The 16,669-nt window shown below is 59.0% G+C and overlaps 4 protein-coding genes across 4 annotated transcripts; all 4 read left to right on the top strand.

Moving 5' to 3' along the window:
* Positions 1–1,140: 1,140 nt before the first annotated feature.
* Positions 1,141–3,234, top strand: DICSQDRAFT_172591 (uncharacterized protein; the record flags this gene model as incomplete). The annotated part of the gene is made up of 1 exon (XM_007368350.1): positions 1,141–3,234. One exon carries the CDS (start codon positions 1,141–1,143, stop codon positions 3,232–3,234), a length of 2,094 nt encoding a protein of 697 aa, XP_007368412.1.
* Positions 3,235–6,929: 3,695 nt separating this feature from the next.
* DICSQDRAFT_139025 (uncharacterized protein) lies at positions 6,930–8,751 on the top strand. Its single transcript, XM_007368351.1, has 3 exons — positions 6,930–7,253; positions 7,329–7,400; positions 7,464–8,751. Exons 1-3 carry the CDS (start codon positions 6,942–6,944, stop codon positions 8,163–8,165), a joined length of 1,086 nt encoding a protein of 361 aa, XP_007368413.1. The 5' UTR covers positions 6,930–6,941; the 3' UTR covers positions 8,166–8,751.
* A 160-nt stretch (positions 8,752–8,911) lies between these two features.
* DICSQDRAFT_156561 (uncharacterized protein) lies at positions 8,912–9,584 on the top strand. Its single transcript, XM_007368352.1, has one exon. The coding sequence runs from the start codon at positions 9,144–9,146 to the stop codon at positions 9,309–9,311; it is 168 nt and encodes a 55-aa protein (XP_007368414.1). The 5' UTR covers positions 8,912–9,143; the 3' UTR covers positions 9,312–9,584.
* Positions 9,585–14,267: 4,683 nt separating this feature from the next.
* Positions 14,268–15,329, top strand: DICSQDRAFT_148846 (uncharacterized protein; the record flags this gene model as incomplete). The annotated part of the gene is made up of 4 exons (XM_007368353.1): positions 14,268–14,639; positions 14,718–14,773; positions 14,829–15,144; positions 15,204–15,329. 4 exons carry the CDS (start codon positions 14,268–14,270, stop codon positions 15,327–15,329), a joined length of 870 nt encoding a protein of 289 aa, XP_007368415.1.
* Between the last annotated feature and the right edge of the window lie 1,340 nt (positions 15,330–16,669).

Here is a 16,669-nt window from a genome sequence, read left to right on the forward strand (position 1 = left end):
GTTGACGGATCTGTCCTCATCTCCTCTAGAGTCTTTCCGCCAGTTGCTTCGTTACTCTCTACCAATGAGGAGCTAGAATAAGCAGTTTCAAACCATGTGCGAAAGGAGTCTAATGGAATACCCGTCGTTCCGAGACACGTCCGGGCGGACGAGAGCTCCGTATGCAGCAGCATGGGGGTAGCATGGATCGTCGCGTCGAATGATCGTCCCATCCCGCCCTGCTCCGCGCCGCGAGCGTTGCAGATGATGAGCGGGAGATCGTCCCCCTCCAGGAGGGGCAATCGCAGTCCTGCAACGGCGAGGGACGCCGGACGCTCTGCCTCATATGCATCAGTTAGCCTTCCGCGCTCGGCCTTCGGCTGACGGTACCTACTCATTACCGCCACCACCATGACCATCAGCATCCGCTGCGCGTCTACGCATCCTATTCCGTCCTAGGTGCGAGAAGCGTGATGTCGTCGCTGAGTTGGACTGGACGCGGTTCGTTCTCTCACATTTGTACCGTGCGTGCGTGCGCTGCTTTCCCATCTGCGTCTCTGGTGTGGCTTATCTGCATCACCAGTGCAGTGGGCACAGCGGAGATGGAGATGGAGTATCATCATACAACGCGCCGTCGTATATCCCCAGGTCTCATCTCCTCGGAGACATACCGAGCGGTATGCATTCGGAGGAAGTAGACCTCGGACCAATGCTGTCCAATGCTAGAACCGGCGTCCATCGTCCACGTACGTAGCTTCGGTGTTCAACCAGCCTGCGCCCGGAGGCCAATTTTAGTGCCTCCTGTTTCCGTAACGGCTGTCAATGGTCATTCCCAGAGGCAGCCGAATTTTCCGGACGTCGTGTCGCACGGATGCGATATGATATGTTTGGGCTGCGGTCCCCACATATGTCGTGTTCGCGACGCGTGTGCGACCGCGGTTGCGGTCATTAGCGCGATTTAGACTTATGACGACGTCTGCACGCACGCTTCTCTGCTCCCGCGGTCGCGCGGAGAGTTTGTAGCTGCACCTTATTGCCTATTGCCTGGCGCCCTCGCGCCGGGCCTCCGTGTGTTCTCGCGGTCTGGGTGTCGAGTGTGGAGTTGTGACTGCAGCGATTGTGGCATCGAAGACCGAGCATTCATTCGACTTATCTCTGCGCATGGACTCGCCGTCCTTCTCGCATTCTATGAATGGCGCACGCGTGCTGACGACACCTTATCTCAAACCCACCACAGCGGGACCGCCGTCGGCGTCGGACGTCGCGACCGCACCCGCCGTCCTGACCGACCTGGAGGCGTTTGACATGATGGCCGACGTGCTCGCGCAGGGTGCCCAGGCGGTACCTATAGAACTCCTGCTCAAGACCACCCTTCGTGCGCTGGGTGCGCTGGGAACGTTGCTGGACGGTTGCGTCGCTGCTTGCTCTACGGATGTGTCTCGTTCACGTCTGGGTTCTAGTGCTGGTGCTAGCTCTGGCGCAGGCTCTAGGTTTCGGCATGAATCTGGGTTTGCGTCTGTGTCTACGGGCAGTAGTGCTGCAGCTTCTGGTGTCCGGCATCCGTTGGCGGCGCTCAGCCTAGTCGACTCGACTCTGCACCGGCTCATACCCGCCGTCTTCTCGTCCCTCTCGGCACACGCGAAGAAAGGCAAAGCTGCAGCCAAGACCGCCAGCGCTGTGGACGAGGTGCTAGGCTGGGTATATGCGCTCGTCCTGAACCCTCTCGTCCTGGCGTTCGCGCCGGTCTCGGGGAGCTTCCTTTCTGCTTGTCTACGGCCTCAGTCCAAGTCGAACTCTAGCTCTCGAGTAAGCTATGGCGGAAACTCTCCGCTCTCTCGGCTCCCTGCTGCGATAGCGCGCGGGGGGACGGACCTCCGCCCGACGATCCTCGACCTCCTCGACAAGACTCTCTCCGCGCTCGAAGCTCAGAGCGTCGCTATCGCACGCGGTTCTTCGGCTGCGGCTGCCGGTGCGGGTACGAATCTCGCGCATGGAAGGAGGGGCGGGAATGGAACCTCCAACCCAAACCCAAACCGGGAGTCGGCCACGGACCTGGGGGCGCACGCTATTTCGGGCGTGTGCGCGGTCAAAAGGCTCCTTGCGCTCGTGTGTGTGCGCGAGCTGGAGAGGATGTACGCCCCTCTTTCATGCGCGTATTCACATGGACGCGATGCGGAGCTGGCAACGACCCCGGACGCGCGCAGCAGCAGCAGCAGCGACGCCGCCCTGGGAAACACCTGTAATACTATCGGAAACACACGCCCGAGCAGCGGGAGGGAAGCACGCCATTCGCTTCCGCGCGACCTCCTTCTCGCCCTCCTGCCCGGCTCTGCGTATGCGTATGCACATGGGCTCGGGGGCGGCAGCGGTACGAGCGAGGATCCTACGCGACCAGGCACGGCCGCGGTTGGCCCCTCCTCCCCCGATCAGCTGCCTCTCCCGCAATCGCAATCACGGGCGAGCGCGACAGGATGGGCGTACGGGACACCACGCTCGCTGGGCGCCCTGGCGCGCGCGGCGGGAAACCTCGGCGAAACTCGCGTGGGGGGAAGCTCGGGCGGCGGACGCGGTCCCGTGTGCGAGGAGGCTGTCCGACGTGCGTCCGGTGCGTCGTCTGGGTTTGGGTTGGAGTTCACGAGCACGCCGCGCGCTGGCTTCTGGAATCAGGATCGATTGGCGCGGGTTGCTGCTGCTGCCGCTGGTGCTACTGCTGGGGCTGCTGCTGCTACGGGAGACGACGATCTGCGCGCGGACGCACTTGACGACAAGACGCGGGAGCGCATGACGTGGCTGGCGAGGAAGGACGCGGCGTGGTACCTCTGTGCTGCTCTCAATCGGCTCTTGCCTTGTTCAGCGGCGGCTCTGTCTCCGGCTCAGACGGCGGCGGCCTCATACTCGAGCTCGACTCCGCGGCCTGAGCCGACGGACACGGTGGCCGAGCAAGCGGTATACGCCGCGCTGGCAGACCTCCTCCGGCGCACACGGCCTTCTACCGTTGCTGCCTTTCCGGACTTGGCCTCTGGACCGAGCGCCGACGGGAAGGAAACTCTGGACACTCCATTTCACGAGGATCCGGCTGCAGACCGGGACGTCACTCAGGACGCGGAAACCCACGGCCACGGTAACGGTAGTGAACGCACAGAGGATGATCGGCACGAGCGCATGCAGACGCAGACAGCTGGCACGATGGTAATGGGGGAAGTCGAGCGGACCATGCTGCTCGCCGTGCTCGAGCGCGCCTGGCTGGGAGTGTGACGTGTTGCTGGGGAACTCGGGGCTTGGCTCGTTCGCTTGGGGTCGTGCCCGTACCAGGGCCGTACACGTTCCTATGTACGCATCGCAGGGAACATCCAGGGCTGCTCGGCGCACCCACGCCGACGCTCCGTTAACGTAACTCGCAAGCCTATTAGGGCCCGTGGTGCGCGGCGGCCTATCACGGATTCACGTACACCGCGACGCAAGCGATTGGTCGCGCGGCCGTTCGCTCGCTTGCCCAGAAAAGCTCTGAGCATGGGGTGCGCGAGTTACGAAGAGGTTATGGGGATCCGCTGGCTTTGGGCTAGGGCCAATCGCTGTGCAGCGGCCCTCCGTGGGTGGTCGTTGGTACATGATGTCTGAGATCGCGTACGGCTTCGGAGGTATGTCCCGGAGAAATGTGTGTTACTCGCGACGCCGGTGTCTGTAGACGTAACAAGGCTGCCATTCTTGGTCTTGAGTTCTCTCAACCTCCTATTCTTGCGCTGGTGGCATGCGGGGAGGTGCGCGCGTGCTAGGGCGTAGTAGCGGTCCTCGACCCTCCGGCGACACCAATCGATGCTCGTGCTCGCGTTCTGGTGCTATGTGCGGTATCTCCGGCAATGTCGGGACCTACGATCTAACGAACACGCCACTAGGGAAGCTCGACGGGGCTCGGAGGCAATAATCCGTACGTGCGTAACACTCTCCTCAAGCTTGACGGCGCAGCGCGGCCACGAGCCCCTGGGCTCCGCCAACGGCAGCGAGACGGTCTTCTATGGACAAAGCCTGTACGTACACTCGGGCTCTCTAGCAGGCGCGTCCCCCGCCGTATCGCCGTTCGCGTAGATGCAGACCAAAGCTCCGGACGGGCGCGCGCTCGCTTGCTGGGGCTTCCAGGCTTTGGTGTTCTTTATGTACATACATTCACACTTGAGCCGGTGCGAGCATGGGCACGAGCCCTGAGACCCTTGGCGCTGTGGATGGACATTGGACGTTGGACAGGGCGTGCCGCCGGGACGTCTGAGGGGAGCGAAAGCGTAAAAGCGTCGCGGACGGGGAGCTCGCATTACTAGTAGCACTAGTACCGCGCTTTACCGTGAGCTTTGGTAAATGGATTGCCGTAGTGCGACGGTTGACAGGTTCGGTGACCATTATCCCAAGCTAAAGCGTTTAGTTTACGGTAACAACCGCTAGAGACGTGGTAGCAAGTGCTGCTACTGTGTCGGGGAGCGCTCGCAGGTGCCCGGGGTGTCACTGTCAATGTCGTTCGCCCCCGCCGAGGACGGACATACCGAATGTAGCCTTATGGACTCTCGATTGGTCCCCTCGAGGCGTGCAGCCCAAGGAAGGTCTCGTGTTCGCCTTCGGACGCTTTCTACGTGGCGCTGGGGGGTCGTGTGCTATTTGCCTGACGATAGGAGTGGCTACTCAATGGAGCCGCGAGTTTGTTGCACCAAATGTGCAGATACGTATATCCTGACCGCAGCCTGGCTCCTCCTTCAGCGCTGTTTTAACAATGCCCCAGAACTCCGACTGCTGGAGTACAGATAGTAGTGTGCCCCCGAACCCACAGTTCTTCAAAAGACGAGAAGAAGCTGTGGGGCTGATGATCATTGCTCCAACCAATTAATGGCACAAGACTGTTGTCCAACCCGGGCGTTCAGTATGGCGTCTCCCAAACACACCCAACGCCGAGCAGCCTTCCTTCGATTCCCGCTCTTCGAACGCAAGCGTCCGCGGACCGAAGGCGACAAGACGGCTTGAGACGTGGTCTGATTGGCCTCGGGGACGTATGATGGCCGTCGGCGGGCGCCACGACGCCTTCTAGACTAGGGACGGCGGACATGTCCGCGAACGGACGCCCCGCGGCCGAGCGTGGGCCGCCATTGGCTGGCGGGCGCGCCGTAAGCTTTCCCGCGCTAGTGTGGGATGCCGGGGCGCGAGCATGGTGGCGGCCTTGGACGCGGCCGGTAATCTAGAGGGCACATGGAACGCTAGTGGACATGCAGCGTTGTCTCGTTGTCGCCTGGCAGTGCGCGAGTCGCCAACGCGGCAGGCTTGCTTGGGATCTCGGATGGCGCGGCCGTCGCGATTGGTGGGCCTATGGGCACTGAACGCCTAATTGATGGCTGATGGTGTGGCTCGATGACGCCGGGGGTCTCAGATCTCTCCTGCAGGGTGCACATGTCTTCTTCTCTTGGGCTTGTTTGCCACGGGTGGTGCAGGAAACACGTCGCGCTCTCCCGCACGAGGAGGATGTATTTCCGACCGGAGACTACAAACAGCAGCCCCTTTGTTATATTACCTCGCGCTTACCTCACAAATACACACGCGCAGGGTCAGAGCGTAGAGTAACGAAAGGAACGACAAAGTTCCGTCAAAACATAACGGTATGCACGGTCGATTGGTCGACCCTATAATGACACGAGGTGTACGCGCATAGCTCTAGTGGGCAACCATTGAACCAACATCGGAGGGTAGCGACAAGCGGGGGCCGGCAGAGGGCATACAGGAGAGGCGGCCGCGAGGGTGAATCGGCTAGGTAAATAACACAGGCCCGTACATACATCGTCCGGCGTCGATCGACCGGACGACCGCGGGCGTTGGGCAAAACAGTGAAGCTGGAGCGTCGGTGTGCCAAAGACGTCCGAGGAGAAAACGACGAGCGGTCGTTGGAGTGCCGTAGAAGCCAAGAAAGGCGCTGCGACGCAAGAGGCGGGCGGACGTTCGCTGTGGAAAGCCGGGTGACATCGCCTTTCGGTGGTGGGTCGACGTACGCTCTCCACGGCGGACCGCACGCCCTCCATCGCCCCGCACCGTAGCTCGGTGGCTTTGGCACAAGCTCGGGAGGATCTACGACGGAAAGGGAAGGACGCTCTGTGCTCTGCTGTCGTTGCGCGCGGCGTGGCTTCCGAGGGAGCCCAGTAAGGCGTGTGCCTCTCCCAGCCGGGCACGCATGGCGGGTGGCTTGACGTGAGAGCAGGTAGGGCTCTGGGATCGTGGGAGCCAGGGGCGCAGACGGCCCCGATCAGGCAAGCGCAGCGATGGTGCGTTGCTCGGCTGCTGCCAGATCGCGAAAATGTACCGGGCGGAGCCATATTTTGCACATGGTGCTCTCGCCCCGTTGCACCACACGCGTCGGCCCAGCCGGGCCACGAGCCCTCGCGACGGGGCGCGAGGCGTGCAGCGTGCTCGAGTCCTCGCAGCCCCTGCCTGAGCGCAACCATACATCTATCTGTGCGACGGATTCGGCGGCTACGTGGCAGATGGCTGATATAGCATCCTGCCGTCTGCGCGCGCACCTGGGGTGGTCAACAGAACGCAGCGCTTCCCGAGATGGATTAGATGTCGTGGATGGGCAAAACACGGGGATGGGACTGGGTGGCACAGGCGGCCGGGAAACGGCGGGGGCTTTGTGGAGAACAGGGCTCGGGGAAACGAAATCAGGCGCCGATGAGATAGTCCGATGGATGGGCCGAGGGCGGCAAGTTGCGATGAAACAGCGATTCAAAGCTTATTTGGATATGGCAGGTGGAGGCCGGGCTGCAGGACCAGACGCCGCGCGTTCCCTGGTCGCGTCCGCTGTCTTGCTCTATTTAACGATCCGGTCTCCTCCCCGCCACGCCTCGCGACACCTCCGTTGCTGAGGCTCTCTCCCCATCCCTCCTCCCGATTCTTGTCACTCCCCCGCACCCCTCCCGCCCTCCTCATCATTCACTCGCACGATGGCGCTCGCATCAGCCCTGGTCACTCGTCTCAGTTCTCTTCACCGCGCCACCCCCCACGACGACACCGCGAGCGTCATGTCCGAGGGTTCGTTCACCTTGTCCTCGCGTGCCTTGACGCGTCCGCGTACTCACCTTCCTTCGCGTGCCACAGACGCCGCCCCCTCCCTCGGCGTCTCCTCCGTCAGCTCCTCGTTCGACTCCCGCTCATGCAACTCTGAGCCTTCGTGCTTGACCGAGGCCTCGGGTTCCATGCCCCGCCCTAGGCAGAACGAGCATCTCGCCGTTCTCCTCTCCAAGCGTCTCTGGAAGGTGCGTTCCATTCCTCAACCACCCATGCTGCATTCTCAACATTCACGTGACTGACATGTTCGTCTTCGCGCACAGCCCGATTCTCAGGCCGCCCATTGCGATACCTTCATGTGCCGGAGGCCCTTCTCCATCTGGGAGCGCAGACATGTGAGAACATCTCTCTTCGTCGGTGACAGATGTTCCGTACTCACCGTATCTTGCCTATTCCAGCACTGCAGGAAGTGTGGCGGTGTCTTCTGTGGTGACTGTTCCAACAGGACTACCACCCTCCTGGACGCTTCCAAGCTCGAATTCCTCCACCCGCCCAGGAACGTGCCCATTCAGGTCTACGATTCCCCCATCTCTCCTGTCCTCGAGTGTCGTGTTTGCAACGACTGCTTCGACCAGATCCATGGCTGCAAGACTCCCCGCTCTCCGGTGATGTCCAAGGCCAGCCCTATCGCGCTCGTTCGCAGCGCGGAGACGAGCTCCGGTCCTTCTTCCGTGTCTTCCTCTGTGGACACCCCGCCCGAGGGTGCCCCCATCAACTCCATCACTCCGCGTCCGGCTCTCCGTCGCACCCATACCTCTCCTCGCATCCCCACTTCGCCCCTGCGATCCAACACTCCCATCCCGCAGTCGAACGGTGTTCTCATCGTCGACTCTGAGCTGTCCCTTGGTGAGCTCGACTCTTACCCGCTCAGGCGTGCTAGCAAAATCTGCAAAGCCACTGGTGGTGGACGCTGGGAGCCGAAGCAGGTGCCAGAGTATGTCGCGAAGCGCATTCCCGGGTGCAAGGCTGCGTATGAGCTGGAGCTTGAGCGCGAAGAAGAGGAGCGTAGGATCCGTCGCGCCAACCCGATAATCAGGAACGGAGGTCAGTCGTCGTCTCCGACTCGGAGCTCCTGCCAGCAACTGATGGGACGACTTTGACAGACTTCCAGCTCCGTCGCCCCCGCGAGATGGAGCCGCGCTCTCCTGGAGGCCCCTTCACACTCTCCACCTTTTGAGTCGGGTGTTCCGGCTGAGGTGGGTAGGCTGTCCTTGCTTGCTTCACTCTGTAATTGGTTCCACTGCCTGCTGTCTGTCGACCGTCTGTGACTGTCTGTTTGTGCGTGTATGCTGTGTATTATCATTATTCTCGACCCGATAGCTCGTCATGCGCTGCTCTGTACTTTCTACTGTCGATATACCTGCCTTGTCGTTACCCTTATCGCTGTTTATACTCCTTCACTTATCTCCTTGCCCCTTCTCCCCGATCATCTGATTCCTCCGTCCTCGCTGCCTACATCGCTCTCGACGCCTTGGACTCACTAGCTATAATTTGACCAAGCTCGAAGTTCTCCTCGCGCACTCCTTGCGCCCGCGTATCTCCCCTTCCCGTCTCGACCGTGCAACGGCTCTCGTGACTGTAGACGCCTGTTTGCTACCGTATGCCATCCCTGTTATAATAGTGCTCGGTCTCTACTGTCGTACAGTACGTGTACTATTGTGATCCTATGCCATAATCTGATCTCTTTCTATGCATCTCGTCTGGGCGCGAACTTGTGCGCGGACCGATATGTGCACGATCGACCGACATGCTGGGCGACGCAACTGGAGCTTCGGCTTCGACTTCTCTTGTGGTCGGGGCGAGGCTGCGCTTCATTTCCGCCCGATCGGCAGGCCTGGCGTGAGGGCGGACATATGTCCGTGCTCACTTCGTCGTCGACACGTCATGGCACGCTCATTACCAAGGCCTACTCAGCGTATGCGCGTACGTCTGAGCACGGACCGGCTTCCGCGCATGTACGCCGTACTCAGTAGTGTTTGAATACAGATGCAGATGTGCGGAAGGATCTCCTCCCATCGAAGCCCGGGCGAAGTGACCCGATCGCACATCGACAACGACATGTACATTTGTACGGTTAGATGTCGATGTCGATGGCTATGGCTATCGATCCAGATATAGGAACCTTCCAAGATTCCAGGATCTCCAAGGACATCGACACATGCACGTCCAACACGAGCGCAGAAGCGGGGAGCCTGGCCATCGATCCTAACGAAGAGCCGGATCTTCCTGCAGACGTCTCCAGATGACAAGATTTCCGGATACGTGGTGTAGCCACTCAAGAGAGACGCGCGGGGAGCCATGCGAGAAGGCGTCGTGCCCTCAGCCCAGCTTCGACGGCGCCCAGCGTGTGGACGCGAGTTGCACGGAGGGGTGTACTTGACTTGACTTGACGGCGGACGGGTCCTACGGAACGCTCTCGGTGCCGCCGCTCGCGTGTGGCATGGCGGGTTCCGATCCGCAAGGCATCGATCGGGTGGTGTATGGCGCCGCCGTGTATAGCTATGTACATGCTTTACGACGGCCAAGCTTGCCTCAACCTGGTCTTTCTTTTCTCGCGCGATGTTTTACGCTGCCTGCTAATAAGTAGCTCCAATAGCGAGGAAAATTGGTGAGCGTACTTGGTCCTCCGCAGGCTACCGGCTCCATTCCGCCATTCCGACTCTGCTTCCGGAGGGCCCAACGCCGTCGCCGACGTAGGGGCTATACAAGGTATAAGCATATACCCGGCAATTGCGCCGCGGTTCTCGAGGACTGCAGGCCTTTTGCTGCAGTACGTATTGCCATGTGCCCTGTGGATGTTCCGTGCCGTCCGTGCTTTGCGGTACCGTGTACGGACTGGGTTGTACACTTTCCCCGCGCGCATACAGCTGCGGCTGTTCGTGCTCTGAATGGCAAGATGCCGAGATGTCGCACGGGCTATCTGACGGTGCAGTTTGAACTTCGATGGCCGTTCGATATCAAGGATTGATTAGGCGTGATTGAGTTGTCCAGGAGGTTCGAGTTTCGAACCTTGCAAGGTACGTAACGTACTTTCCCCTCTCAGGGCATCTCGCCCCGCCATGCCACCAGCACACTTGAAGCTCTATCTTCCCGCAGCAAACCGTCTCGCTCGCGCGTGAGACGACTCGCATATCCGCGTGCGTCGCTGGCCGCTCGCACGAACGCGAGCCCTGGCCGACGTCGGGTATCGGCGACAAGCTCGGTTGCCCAGGGACCGGGGACGACGCGACGCACGCGCGTGGCAGCATGATCCGCGCGTGATATGAAGTCGGCCCCTCCCGACGCTGCGCGCCCCCGCGGGATCCGTCGTGTCGGCCAAGCTCGGTCAGGGGCAGTCGGGAGGCGAGAGGCGAGATCAGCGCCCGTTGCAGGTTGGTGGGCGGAGGGATGCGAGATGGCCTTTCCCGATGCGTCCGATCGTTTCGTGGCACTGGCGCGTGCTGGATCGGGATCGTGCGCGGACGCGGAGATGGGGGCAATAATGTCGTGGCATCAGTGGCCGTCTGCTTTGAGCTCGGTGGCTCGCCGCCACAACGCGTGCGGTGGCGGAAGCAGATCCCTGTTGAGCGATTAGAGATGAGCTCGTCCACTGTCCAGGAGCAAACCACTTACAGCACCTAGGACGCTGCTTGCTTGAGGAGACATAGCACGATTCACAAATGCTGGAGACGTCCACCTCCCACGGGACTACAGAACAAGTCCCGCGAGAGAAGGGCGCAATGCTGTACGGTCAAGTGCCAAACGAAGCTTAGCAGCCTCACCAGGCCGTGCAAGTGCATCGTGTATCTGAATCCCGAATTCTACACCTTCATTCACAGGCCGGCGCAACGACTCAATCACAAGAAGCGGATATGAGAGCGGCTTTCATCATGGAGGCGGAGAGCACGTAGTATGCCTGAGGAGCTTCCGCTGCCGCGGGTCCTCTGCCCAAGTGCTTGCGTGCGGCTGTCCGTGTGGGACGCGCGGGCGCTGCGTGCAGCGAGTCCTGTGTCTCCTGCCGCCTTTGTCCAGACGGCCTGTGCTCGTGCTCCGGCACATATCAGCGTACTGATCTGGACGGAGATTGCGAGGCAGATGGCGCTGGGTTGATACGCCCGCATTTGTCGAGCTCTCAGACACGCCGCAGGCCTCGAGGTCGAGAACAAGCACTTGGACCACCTTCGGTACATATCGATGCTCGACAAGCGGACGTATATCCCGCTCGACATCGGACGGTGATGACGACGGGCAGCGATTGGCGCTGCAGCTTGCTGTAGGTACAGGTGCAGCGTCCTGCGATGATCAGGAATTACGGTGACCATCGGCGTGGGTACTGCTCTCGGACGACACGGCCCATACTCCCATAAAGGGCTCGTTTCGACTTCCGCGATAGACTTATCACTTTGACAAACCATAGGAGCTGACGCCGGCCTGCAGGTTGGCGTGGGGTAGGCATAACCGTGCGCCTAATCCACCCGGACAATTTCTGTCGTAGAGAGCACATGAACGGATGTTTCACAACATATGACTACACATCTAGATCGATCCCCAGGAAGTATGCCTTGAGCTCGCCTACCACGGTCTCCGCGTCCTCAATCTCGAATCCCGGCGATAACTGCACGATGAGATGCTCGAGGTACCGATATGCCCCCGGGGCCAGCTGCTCGAGCATGCGCCGAAATCCCACCTTGATGTTGTCCCGGCTGAACGGGTACACGGGCGGCCGACACGCGTGGTAGTACACCATGCGGAGCGTCTTGAGGTGGACGGTGAAGAAGTCGACGTCCTTGGTGTCCGGTAGGACGGAAGAGGTCGGGCCAATACGCGTTCCCGGGTCCGTTGCTGGGATGGTCGATCGTGACGAGAACAACGGTCTCCAAAGCGGGGAGCCGGCGGAGGGCAGTCGTGGCGCTCGAAATGAACGGTGCTACGAGGGCGGTGAACGGCGCAGCGGCGTTCACCAGCACATGCCTCACGTACAGTTGACAAATCCGCCACCTCGTCCGAAAGCAGATGGTTCAGCCAGATGTCGGGCTGGTCGTGGTGCGACTTGCCGAGCAGGGTAACATTGGACCCTCCTCGAACGGCATTGCCAGGGGTGGCGACAGTGACGGAGAACTCCAAACCCCCGCTGTTCGCCGTGGTGTCTGGGGACACTGCAACTTGCAAGTGGGTAGGTCGTCCTTGTAGTCTATCTCTTAGCAGATGGCCATAGCGAAAACCTGCAAATGGTATGTGGTCGTGAATCACTTGGAGCGCCACGGCGTGGTGATGAGGAGGGAAGAGCGAGAGGTTCGTGTCATGCAGGATAACTCGGCGGACAGGCACGGATTCTGGCAGCGGTACAGGCACCCCAGCAGAGTTGACATGCGGGGAACGTTTGACAGTACGAAATTTCTCAGGTTGGGACATGTATGGATGAGAGAGTGGATATGGGCATGAATAGAACCAGACCTGCTCGGAACTATCACGAGGCGAGTGAGAGACGAGATCGGTTGCCAAAGAGTCGGGTCCGGCAGGCGGATCGGGACGCCCTCCAGGCAGAGGTGTTCGAGTGCCGGGTACTGCCTGTGGTCTAGAGTAAAGGTACGCTCGCGCCACATGTGGTCATTGTTATACCCCAAGGATAACGCTTTGAATCGTGGACGAAGGACAGGTGACGCCATCATCCCCTCGAACGCGTCGACGGGGGAGGAATGGGTTCGTAACAGGTGGACTCCTTGAAGTCGAGAGCTTGCGGCTGCATCGTACAGGCTGAAAACGTTGACATTCCTGCCCGAATCAACGATCAGTGTCTTCGATGATGCCACAATTTGAGAGAGAGACAGAGCGCGAGGACCGGAAGAGGCATATTGCACGGAGCCCGAAGCGCCCCCGAGGTGATATGGGCCCTCCAGATCGGCCGCGAACAAGCGACGACACGGAGACGGCGATATGTTTGGGAGATAGTTGATCAACGCGGTGCTGTCCTTGAACGACGGCTTGCAAAATAAGTTGAACGCATGCGGAAGTTCGTCCGACCTCGTGAACAAGAGTTCCTCGAGGATACAAGCAAGGAGCTCGACGGGCAGAGAGATACGAAGGACTCCGTCTCGCATTGATTTCCTCACTGAGATACTTGAGAGTCCCACGTAGGTCGTCACATAGAGATGCGAGCTAAATCAGACAAAGTCAGAAGGATTGAACCTCGGCACATCGAAGCGACTAGGAGACGCACACTGTGCTCACTACACAGAAACCTTACACTCAGCGGCCTTGGACATTGACACAAATTTGGTATACGTACTCGAGATTCTTCATCTCACTGTTGAGCGAGCCAAGGAAGATTTTGTAGCATTCCCGGACCCTAACAAGACTAGCTGATGCCATATTGAGCAACTCGTTCCGATTATCCTGGAGCTACGTGGCAGATTCAAGATGACAAGCCTAGTGAGCAAGGCTCATGGACCCGTGGGAAACGTACGCAAGGTAGTGCAGCAAGATGGCCGAGGACAACGTGCGGACACGTTGGCGCCTTCGCTTCACCAGACATGCGAGGAAGCACAGGCCTCGACGCAGCTGCGGTGCCGGCTTCCTTCCCATTGAGACGACCTCGGTGACAAATGACTCTCGCCTCGTGCGAAGTAGGCGAGATACGTTGGTCATTTGGCGGACATCACCGACGTTTTGTATCTTCGCGAACGTGGACGATTCGGGCGGAGGGACTCCATGCGTTTCCTGTTGTTCAGAGGGGCGTATGATACATCAGGGTGAATGATTATGTCAAGTCCCACCGCAGATGATACAATGCCGTTATTGCAATATTCATAAAAGCCAGTGTTAACTTGTGAGTACAAGAGATAGAATATATGGTGGCATGCGGACGGCGTTTGGTATGAGACCGCAACCTACGGTTGAGAAGGAGAACGGCCCCTTGCGACTCATCACAAGGCGACATGCTTGGCAGGTTGGCTTACCAGCGGAGACCGATTGAGTCGAATCGAACTTGGTGTGGCGAGATGGGTGCGCAGTGCACTACGCAACGGTGGGACTCGGAGTCTAAGTAACTTGAAGCTTTGAAGCACCATGTAAGTAACGGTGTCGACCTGGCGTGCCGATCCGATGTCGCACGCCAACCCGTTGGCACGTGGCTCACAGCTTGCTCGTGTACCCCTACCAGCCCTAGCCCACGTCCATCTATTTTCTCGTTTTTCCCCTCCTCTACTACTCGCACTACTCCGTTCATGCGCCCTATAATCTCTTATGACGACATAACGACCCCTCAGCCAGCGTTACCTCCCCCACCACCAAACCCAAAACACCAAGCGAACTCTTCAAACCCTCAGCCCCCCGCGAAGAAGCGCAAGACTGGCCCTAACCAACGGCAAAGAGGCGCTGCTAACGGTCGTGTTGGGCAACCCGTGCAGCATTGGGACGACCCAGGAAACCAGGGGATGCAGATGAGCTATGACGACGCGCCCAGGCAGACTGAGGTGAGAGGGGAAGAAGAAGAGGAATGGGATGAGGAAGAGGAGAGCCGCGAGCTGTCGCATGATGAGATCTGGGACGACTCGGCGTTGATCGATGCGTGGAACAGTGCCGCTGCTGAGTATGAGGTGCGATTCTCTCCCTTGGGCCAGCGATGCGAAGTGATATGTTGTATGACCGGACTGACGTTTTGATGGGGTTTGTAGGCGTTTCACGGGCCTGGAAAGAGTTGGAAGCAGGAGCCGGTCAAGAAATCGCCTCTGTACGTCTTACTCTCACATCCTCCGCTGGATAGTTACTCAACCCCTCGTCAGCAGCTGGTACAACGTCCCTCCCGAGAAGACCTCAAAGGGCAAGTTAAAAGCGGCGCCCAGTAAGACGAACGGCATCGCTGTAGAAGCAGAAATGAACGGAAGAACCGAAGCGGCCGATTCGAGCCCTCTCAACTTCGACACTTTTGTGCCGACGCACGACCCATCCCTCGCGCCCGCGGGGCCCTCGCTGAGCGTCCCAGCCATCAACGCCGCTACGTTGGGTAGTGGTGCGGAAGCAGCTATCGTAAGCCAGGACGAGGCGTTCTCGAACGCGATGACGGCCATGTACTGGAGCGGATACTGGACAGCGGTCTACCACGTACGTTAAACTGGACACATCCTCTCAGCTCGTGAACTGACATCATTGTCCCCTCGTAGTGTCGCCGTAACGAATCGGCACCTCAAAATGGTGCTGCTGAAGAATACGCAGCTGACCAGATTGAAGATGGCCTCGAGGAAGGCGAGGAGGACGATGACGAGGACATGCTTCCAGCGCAGAGGTGATGGCTCGCGCTGCTTGAACGGATAGATGCTCTGGCTGTTGTGCCATCTTCCTGTAGGTGTCTGTTTGCTGAATGTATTGCCACCCATCCATGCTTACACTTCTCGTGGATGATTGGTGTTCACAAGTTCCGACACATGTGATACAGTGAGTGCTTGCTCTATCTCGCATGACGGATGCTTGTTGTATACATATGATGCGACGACGGTAAGAACATTTGTAGGTGAGAGGTTCGCTCGTTGTTGTGCGGAATGGTCGGATCAAGTGACTACCCGTCTGTTCGTCCTGGCGGACCGACAGTAAAGTGGAACTGTTGTCTCAGGTTCGTGAGGGTGTCGTGATACGCAATATAGATATTGCAACCATACCGGAGTATTCCTCGAGGCCTCATGTCCAGACGCATGAGATAGGTAGGGTTCTATGTCCGGCTACATGCTGTATATGTTTCGCTTCATGTGTATGTGGCCATCAAGTCGTTGCCTTGCACACTTGATATTTTTTGCTGCTGGCCGGTCACCATTCGCAGTCAGATGATCACATATGACGAACCAACTTGGCCGTATGCGCAGAATACCCAACAGCGCTGAATGCTGTGAAGGACGGCCACACGCAGTCAAGGTCCTGTCCTTGGCTTCCGCAGATGTCCGTCTTACACAGATGAGTATGCAAAGACCATGGCTTATAAGTCTCACAGATCGTTTCTGGAGAAGAGCACCCGGTGTTGGCGTCAGATGGTAGGAGAGATAAGAACAGGGATCCATTCGGTTCTTAGGATCCTGATTCCCTCGACCGTTCCGTCCACTGCTGTAGTCTCACTCAGCCGCCCACAATGGACGTCATCCTCCCTCCTCCCCCTCCCATCTCCAGGCACATTCCCGTCGACGTCTGCGAGAACATCATCGACCAGCTATATTCTGCTTTCAATGTCTCAGAGCAAGTTGAATATGTTTCCGCCTTGCGTCGATGCGCTCTGGAGTGCAAAGACTGGCGGGTCCGCTCCCAAATGAGGCTATTCGTCTCCGTTATCCTCCATGACATAGCAGCACTTCATAAGATTGCGGCTGTTCTCGACACGGGCCTCATCTGAGGGACTACGTCCACGAAGTGATCCTTGTGGGACGTACCCTGCACACCACAGTAGGTCCTCTCTCACCCTTTCCTGCTACCTTCTGCGGGAAGCTTCCAAGGCTCAATATGCTACGTACAAGACGCGTTGGCGGAGAAGAGACCTGGTATCCTCGAGCGTCCCAATCGGGAACTGGAAAGCCTCTACAGTACCTTCCCCTTCATTGTCGCTTCTCTCTCCTCCCCTCTCCATTCACAACAATCACTCGCCTACATA

Source organism: Dichomitus squalens, assembly GCF_000275845.1.
Source record: "Dichomitus squalens LYAD-421 SS1 unplaced genomic scaffold DICSQscaffold_35, whole genome shotgun sequence".
In the NCBI taxonomy this organism is placed as follows: domain Eukaryota; kingdom Fungi; phylum Basidiomycota; class Agaricomycetes; order Polyporales; family Polyporaceae; genus Dichomitus; species Dichomitus squalens.

Bases quoted from the DNA above. Each gene is read 5' to 3' on its own strand.
- DICSQDRAFT_139025 (XM_007368351.1), top strand. From the start codon at position 6,942: ATGGCGCTCGCATCAGCCCTGGTCACTCGTCTCAGTTCTCTTCACCGC. The intron at 7,254-7,328 runs GTGCGTTCCATT...CTTCGCGCACAG, and splicing joins TCTCCAAGCGTCTCTGGAAG to CCCGATTCTCAGGCCGCCCA. The intron at 7,401-7,463 runs GTGAGAACATCT...TGCCTATTCCAG, and splicing joins CCATCTGGGAGCGCAGACAT to CACTGCAGGAAGTGTGGCGG.
- DICSQDRAFT_156561 (XM_007368352.1), top strand. From the start codon at position 9,144: ATGTCGATGTCGATGGCTATGGCTATCGATCCAGATATAGGAACCTTC.